The following is an 8,670-nucleotide window of genomic DNA, read 5'->3' as shown; positions in this document are numbered from 1 at the left end:
AAAACTAAATAACCATGTTTTCAGGGAAAATAATAATTAATTAAAAGGTTCCTAACAAAAGCAATATTAAAACTCAATTGTTAACAATATTATTATTAAACAATATTAAAACTAACTAATTATTTTTAAAACTAAACCAAAACAAAATTCATTATTTAATAATAATTCATAACAGAAGTAAATTCAGGAATTCAGAAATCCGAAAACTTAAAAAAAGTTAAAGAAACGATAAGGATTCTATGGTTTTTAAGAGATAAAATTTAAAAGTGTTGTAGTTTAATATCATATTGTATGAGTTGAATTTTAAAGAAAATTAATTTTCTACAGATTTAAAGCAGATCAAAGAGACCAAAATTAGATTTAAAACAAATACATTTTGTCAAGCATGCATTTTCCTTAAAAAGATAGTTTTTAATTATTCAAAAAGAAAAATTAATATAATAGTTTGAAATAATGTAAAATATTAACTGAAAATGCAAAAATTACATGTAGTGATGAAATACTTCAATTCGAGTTAACAGGAATTCGCTTAAAAAAGGATGCATCCGAACACCAATGTGGTTTGTCTAATATGACGAAATACATGACGTCAGCTTTATTTTTCTTGTAAAAACAGCAAAAACAAAATTCTTTAAATGAGAAAAAAGTTTAAAATAATAAGAACTTTTAACTGAAAATGGAAAAATTACCTGTAATGCTGAAGTAGTTCAATTCAATTTAACAGGAATTCGCTTGAATAAAAATATACATTCGAACACAGGTGAGATTTGTTTCATGTAACGAAAAAAATGTCGTCTGCTGCATTACTCTAGAAAGAACAAACGATGACTTTTAAATTAACAAAAGAACATTGACTGAAATTCGGATATTTTTGAAATGACATCTTTTAAAAAATATTTAGAATTTGCAGGGAATAATTTAAAAGCATTCATTTGCATTTTAGAAAGAATTTTTTCAAAACAATAGCTGCTGCCAAAAAAGTTTAAATTATAATTTGAAAAGTATGGTGTCATGTTTATTTTCTTTTTTAGAGTTTATAAAAAAAAAGTAATTTTTCTTATTACTAATTTCGTAAAATACTTGATGTTAAATCCAATTTAGTTTAGTTTTTATAACCAATTTCAGTTTTATTTTCAAAACTTTGTAAACTGATTGATTTATTCAAAATGCATATTATTTTTTTAAATGAAAGTAATCTGAAATTTTTAGTATCTTTTTCGCATTATGACAGTATGTTTAGTTTCCATAATATTCTTAGAACTTTTATAAAATGCCTAAAAATTTGTCATTTAACCAATTCAATCTAAAGTTCCGAGATTTTAAATGTCGAAATCACGTGACAGTTCATTAAAAAAAAAAACAGTTTTGCTTCATCATTCAACGTAAAAAAAAATAATCGCCAGGAAAAGATCTTAATTAATTGTTGTAAAAAGTTAGGGTTAAAAAATATTGAGACAATAAGTTTCTATCAAATTAGCGAGATCATTAAAAAATTATGCTCAATTATTAAGTAATTGGGTATACTATAGCCTACGTCACAGATAGTGTTATTCCTACTAAATTAAACTAGTAAACAGCATTTTCTGCGAGCCTGATTTCTAGCAACAAGTAAAAGCATCAAACGAAGTGTCTTGTTATAAGTCGCTACTCGCCAGGTTGGAATTGTATTAGTCTATTTCCTTTGGAAATAATTTATATTGTTGTTTTACCGAAGTTTATGAATTTAGTAAGCATATTTAAAACTCAGTTTATAATTAAACTAAGAGGTAAATGCTATTCCTAGTAAGTGGAAGTAGTTGTGCTTTTTTCATTAAATTCTTTCACTTAAAACTAAAATCTAAATTAGATTAAATAGAACTCATGGTAATTATAAAATAACGTTGAGAAAGATAAAAAAAAACGGGAAAAGGGGAAATTGATCCAAGAATTTGATGCACACAACCAACCGAAATACGAACCATCTTTTACTTGAAATTAAAATCTAAATTAGTTTAAAGAACATTTCAAATTTTAGAAATTCATTTAATTAATTAACAAAATCTAACGATATTTTCATGCCTTCAAAATTGCTCAGCTATTTTTAATTAAAACTAACCAGGAGAAAAAAGTTTTTACTGTCCTTGATATTTTTTTAAACATTATAACTGCAAAAGTACAATGAAGACGGGAAATTTTCAGCTATACAATGAAATCTTTAAAAAATATCATTAACTTTTACAGTAAGTTATAAGAAGAAAAAAAATAATTTAGATCAGGACCGAAAAAAAGCTTTAATTTTCTTATTATATGGTATGTCGCCATGATCACCTCTTTTCAAAACCATTATACTCTGAAAAATTGGAAGGGTCCAGAAAAAAAGAACACTTGATTCTAAAACTGTTTATCTTAGTTCGAATCTCGCAGGTGGTTGAGTATACATTCGATAATTTCTTAATATTTTTTTCATAGAACTTAACGATAAAAACTGAAAGTATGATAAAAAGTTTTGATATCCAGAGTGCCAATACTTTTTACCATAAATTTTGTTGGTAGTAATAGAAAAATTATTGAATGAATTATTCTGAATGGTTTAAACTTTTTTTTGCAATTATTCGTATTGCGTTTTATTCATACTCTTTGATGAAAATACGAATTTTTGGCACAAGCATCACAGAAATATTTAAACAGTTTTCATTTTATTTTGTTCGTATTTTTCGTATTTTTCTTGGTATTCGTATGCAGCGGTTGTTCATATTCTTTGATGGAAATACGGATTTTTGGTAGAAGTATCTTATAAGTATTTAAACGAATTTTGTTTTATTTTTTTCGTATTCTTGGTATTTTTCTTGGTATTCATATGTAATGGTTATTCGTATTCTTTAATGAAAATAGGAATTTTTGCCACAAGTATCTCAGAAATAGTAAACCATTTTAATTTTGTTTTGAGTTAAGCTATAATGTGAATGAAGTTAATTACTCGCAAGACAAGAAAAACTAGCCTATAAAATAGATTTTATTTATACAACAGTTTTAACAGTCATTTAGGTTCTGGTGGGGCAGCTTGTTTCCGTGCTCATCCACGCACCAACAGTAGCCCATACCTCCGTGGCATTGTGTTCGGCTGTAAGTACCATCCTCTTCACATTGAGGTCTGTAATTTCCAATCAAATCTACGAAAACAAATTATACAATGTGAGAAAAGATGCACCTTTCACTGGTGAGTATAAGAGAAACAATAAGAAATTATTTATATTCCGAAAAAATGTCTTCTTTATACATTAAACAGCTAATTTATTTTTAATTTTTACCATTTATCAACACTAGATTTTTAATCATAAACTGTGCCAAAATATACCTTTTTCCTTAATATTTTTTTCAATGAAATATTTTTCAATTCTTTGTCACCTATATCTGGTGTCTTCTAAAGAGTTTATATAAAAAATTAAATTTTAAAAATTTATTATATAAAAAATTAAAATAAATTTTCTCTTCGATTTATAATTTTTTTCTTTCTATTTCAAATTTTCTGACAACTATTATGAATGTATATAAAACATTATTGAACAAAATATCAAAAACAAGCAAAAATTCCCTTTCAAATATGGAGTTATATTCTGTTATCTTCATGGCTGAAAAGAATAAATTAATTTTTTAAAGATATTAAATTTTTTCAAATGCGGCAACATTGTTAGACACATGCCTAGTAACTCCTTGTTCCTCGAAGTTGCATTTTTCTTTTTTTTTGGAAGATTGTGTGATTTTTGCTTCATTTTCAGGGAAAGTTTATTAAACCTTTGTCATTAATGGCTTAAATAGGAAGGTGAAATATTATTCATAGGGAGAATTTTTACAAATCCAAGTTTTTGACAGTTAACAATACAACATATTTTAAGTTATTGAATGTTGAGAACACAGAAATTCTGATTTGTCCTTCATATGTCCTTCCTTTATGATAAGCCATTAACTTGTTTCAATAAGAAATATGCTAATGATTTATGAGCCTTAAGAATTATAAATGTTGATGGGAAATATCAACATCAAACATTTTAATGCTTAAATATTAAAAGAAAAACAGAATCATCTGAAGTTTTATTTATATCAAAAGCTCGTTCTAAAGCAATAGGAAAAATTCCATTTTTCAAGCATTTCTCAAGAAAGTTCTAATCGAAATTTTTGAGCGTTTTTTAGAATCGGGGGGGGGGTGTAATTGCCCCACTCTGTGGCTGTCCAGATTTCAAGAAGTCAAAACAAACTGTATTGAAGTTATAAGAGAAGGACGCTTATACACAGACAAACTCTTTAGTTTATTATTTTAGTCACTCAAGCAAGAAAAGATTATACTTGAGTGTTTATAATAATAAAAATAGTAATTAGGCAATTGTACGCACTAAAGTATGAAAATGGAAACAGTAAAAGTAATATTAAATGTAAATTCCACCTTAATCTCAGGTGTTCCAACGTCATTAATACGTTTTTTTTCCCAATTTAAATGCATATTAAAAAATAAAAAATGCAAAATTATAATAAAATCCATAATTTTATGCTCTGCTGATAGTACATTATTATTTACAAACAATTGAAGGATTTATTGTGAAGCAAAATTCAAGTAATTTTTTTTCTAATTTTTTAAACAGTATTTTTAAGAAATGCCGTGATTTAAATCTCCTCATATTTTCAGAATGATCTATATCTATGCATATAATAAAATAAGGAATTTGTGTGTGGGTACGTGTGTCTTCATACCGGATTATGGGTATATCTCAGGATCTAAAATAACGACATTCACTATGAAGCTAAATGAGTACAAAGTCAAACAAATTAGAAAGTCAGATTTTCGATTATGGGGAACCGTAAAAAAATGCTCACTATTAACAGGTATGATGCTTTATTTTGATAATAGGCACTACTGACATTATAGTAAATGGTGAAATTTTGATAGGCACCAAATATACTCTTATATAGGTACAAAGTATTTCATGAGTAAATTTTTGTTTATTAAAGCTGCCTCGATTCTGTGCATTTATAGATTAGATTCTACAAAAATACGTTTTTGACGGCGCTTGAAGACATAAATACAGGAAAAAGTTGATCGATTGTGGTAAATTTTAAATATCATGAGTTGCCTTGAGCAGCAGCATTATGCCAGATAGAATTGAATACAGTTAATCATTAATTTGATTGGGTGAATTGCTAAATACGTGCTTTGCTTAATCTAATAACTTAAAACCAGTGAGAAGGGCAACAAATAAAGATTGCCCATTTAATATTGAAACTTCCATTTAATGGCAATTTCAAACAAATTATATGTAAAATATCTTACGTTGTTTGACAACTCTGTCTCTGTGAGCGATGCAAGCACAGGCCTTCAATTTTAAAGAAGGATCAGTGATGTGTGTACCATCAGGTCTCCAACACATGCAGAAAGGTGAACCCTCGAAACACTGAAGGGAATCGTATTCACCATTCTCAGTACATTTGGGAACCAACTTGACTTTAGAATCGGATTTGAGTTCTCGTTCACGATGCTCTTCGCAGTCAGTAGCTGCAACAGCAGCGGAAAGACAGAAAGCTCCCAAAACTAAAGCTGAAACGATGAATTTCATGTTGGTATCTGTAAATATTCGTATATATTAGTATTCTTACTTTTTCTATAAACAAAGATATAATGACAGCATCATATATATGCATGTTATGTTACCCTGGGGAAAAAAGTGTGGTCAAAATTACCAGAGCATGATAAAATTATCCATGTTTCTGGCTTTATAGGTACTCCAAAATACAAAGTAGTTTTTACCAAAGCACTTTGGTACAGGTTTTTTGTGAAATTGGCAACAAAATATTGTTTTATAATCTATGATAAAATTTGGTGAATGTGGTAATTTTAATTTTATCATGATAACTTTGAACATGATATGAAAAACTATTTATTCTGTTGAATTTACTTTTCTGCAATTTTTACTAAATGTGATGTAATTAGAACTATAATATAGAAAACCAGAATTTAAGGTAAACTGTTACCATCTGAACCAAAAAAGTACCAAATTAAAGGATTAAATACCGTATATTTTTGTTTTTGTTTCCAAAATTATGATTTTTGTTTTTGTTTCCAGAATTATGATTTTTGTTTTTAGAGATGTCATTACCATAATAGTCAAGTAATTTTACAAAACAATTTTTGTATATCAATAAATCACTAAACGTTTTTTTTTTAATATTATTGCGTAGCACAAAAATTTCTAAGATATATTTTATTTTACGTTTTATTTTAGTTTTGTTTTTCTTAAAAAAAACGTTATTTTTTTAAAAATGCATCTTTCTATATTTTGGTAGTTTTGACCATACTTTTTGTGAATCTATGAGTTTTGTAAAATTTATCAGTGAATTTATGAATCAATGAGTAGGTGAATCTATGAGTGAGTTTCAGTGAATTTATGAGTTTTGTAAAATTTTGTAACTAATTTTATCTTATTTACTGCAAGTTCTGTAATGTTTTTCTATTAAATTTTTTTATCAGATAGCTCAATATTTAATTTGAATTTTTCGTGTCAGGCAGCTCAATGATCAATTTAAACGACGATAATTTTGGTAATAATGCTATTGATATTGCGTTAAAAGTGCTTTAAAAATAAATAAATAAATTAATTAATTAATTAATTAATTAATTAATACAGATATTTAATGTTGGTACAGCATAAATAAGCTTTTAACGTCCCCCGAAAGGAATAAATCGAGGATAAAATCGCTTGATTGTTTAAAAATCTTAACTATCGTGTGTTGACTACAATCAATATCAACAAGTCAAATGATGCTGAGCATAGTTAACATTTATTTGGATGAGCTGAATCTCGAAAAACACACTTGGTTACATCTAATAATGTAAAATCACTATGAAATTTAACAAATAATAATAAATAAATTTAGAATTGTTCTTTTAGTTTTTTTAAGTGTGTCAGTACATGCCTTTCTGTTGTGTGCATGATTTCGTAGTCTTGATTAACACCGTTGTTTTATTTTTTTTCCTGTACGAGAGAAGGAGTTTTTAGCTAGTAGTTAATATAATCTTTCGAAGAGCTAAGTGTAAAAAATTAACATAACGAGTTCAACACAGTGAATAACTTTAACGTAAGCAAAGAGTTATCTCTCCTATTTTAGGCAGAGTATTATCTTTTAAGATTTTGATAATTAGTTCCCCCTTAAAATATGCTTTGAATACTGTTTTTTAATTAATATGAAATTTAATTGCTTCATCAAATGTATGAAAAATGTGTTACTAAAGTATGATTCATAATATTCAATAGAGTGTAGATTAATATTATTAACACCACGAATTTAACTAAGTACAGTGTAATTCTTTAAAACTAAGTACAACGTTAATGCATGTTAACGCATTAATGCAATGTAATTAACTACGTATGTTAATGTTATTAATGTTAATACAATGTTAAGTACAAGTTAAAACTCAGTAATTTTTTTAAACTAAGTACAATGGAGTATAATTTTGGTTGCTGTCACTTTAAACGCTTTTTATAATAAAAATTTCTTTATAATCAAAAATGAAGCATATATATAATTTATTATGTATAATAAAGTATGGTATTCTGTATGGGAACTTCATTATTTTTATTAACATAATTCATCAAATTCTAGAGATATTAACCCTTTGACGAAAGATGGGACATCGGAGTCCCTTTTATATATTTCTTTCAGATACTATGATTACAAGCAGAAATATAATATTTTTTAATTATACGAAAATAGTCTAATAGTTACTTGACAAATATGGTATATTATCGGAATTATATTTGTACTAAAATATAAAATCCTGAAAATAGTTATTTTTTTCATTCATATTCAAAAATTGAATAATAAGTGATTCTGTAAATTAAAAAAAAATTCAATGATGAATAACTGTCTCCCTTAGGCTTAAATAATAGCATATTTAGAAAATAATTTTTTGGAAGTGAGCCGTATGTCAAAGATCTTACACTTAACGAAGAAAAACCCTATAGTGCTTCATCCTGTATTCGATAACAATATATTATTAAAATGCTAAATATGATGTTTTCTCCTATTTTGACCATAATTAGCACAAAATAATAAAAAAATATGAAAAATACATTTAATGAAAATTGTGCATGAAAAGGTTAATGACGGCAAGCATCATAATTAAAATTCAGAACTTACCAGTTTCTTTAAGCACTTTCAAAGCTGAGATTTAAAAAGAAAGAAAAACTTAATAAGGAACCCTTTTAAATTCCTAAAAAAGATAACAAACACATATTGGATAATTCTCACCTGTTCTTATCTGAAAAGGAGTAATTTGACAAAATGTTTCATTGTGCTAAGTGTTAAAGTTCATTCTTGTCAGTGATGAATGAGCAGGTGTCATAAAGATGGCTGCTGTTTTTTTTTTTTTTTTTTTTTTTTTTGTAATTTTTTTATTTTATTCAAGAACAAAATGATTCCTCGTGCACCACTGAAAAAGTACAACACGAGGCTTGCAGACGCAAGTATGGTAACAAACAATGTAGGATTTTTAAACAGAAATACATACTAAAAGGGCATGTAAAATTTAGAAGAAAAAAAATAATAATAGAAAAAATAATTTTAAAAAAACATTCACAAAAAGGATGAGAAAAAAGAAACATTAAAATAGTACACAAAACAAAGTGGTTTATAAAATTGCATTAA

The 8,670-nt window shown here is 26.6% G+C and overlaps 1 protein-coding gene across 1 annotated transcript; it reads right to left on the bottom strand.

Moving 5' to 3' along the window:
- Nucleotides 1–2,974: 2,974 nt before the first annotated feature.
- On the bottom strand, nt 2,975–8,191 carry LOC107450319 (U20-hexatoxin-Hi1a). The gene is made up of 3 exons (XM_016066085.4): nt 8,164–8,191; nt 5,300–5,590; nt 2,975–3,149 (listed from the first exon to the last, which is right to left on the bottom strand). Exons 2-3 carry the CDS (start codon nt 5,580–5,582, stop codon nt 3,010–3,012), a joined length of 423 nt encoding a protein of 140 aa, XP_015921571.1. The 5' UTR covers nt 5,583–5,590; nt 8,164–8,191; the 3' UTR covers nt 2,975–3,009.
- Nucleotides 8,192–8,670: the final 479 nt, after the last annotated feature.

Source organism: Parasteatoda tepidariorum, chromosome 9 (assembly GCF_982258835.1).
Source record: "Parasteatoda tepidariorum strain Cologne lab strain chromosome 9, Ptep-v5.0, whole genome shotgun sequence".
NCBI lineage: Eukaryota > Metazoa > Arthropoda > Arachnida > Araneae > Theridiidae > Parasteatoda > Parasteatoda tepidariorum.
The sequence above is the reverse complement of the archived record's forward strand: the minus strand, read 5'-3'. Positions and strand labels throughout refer to the sequence as shown.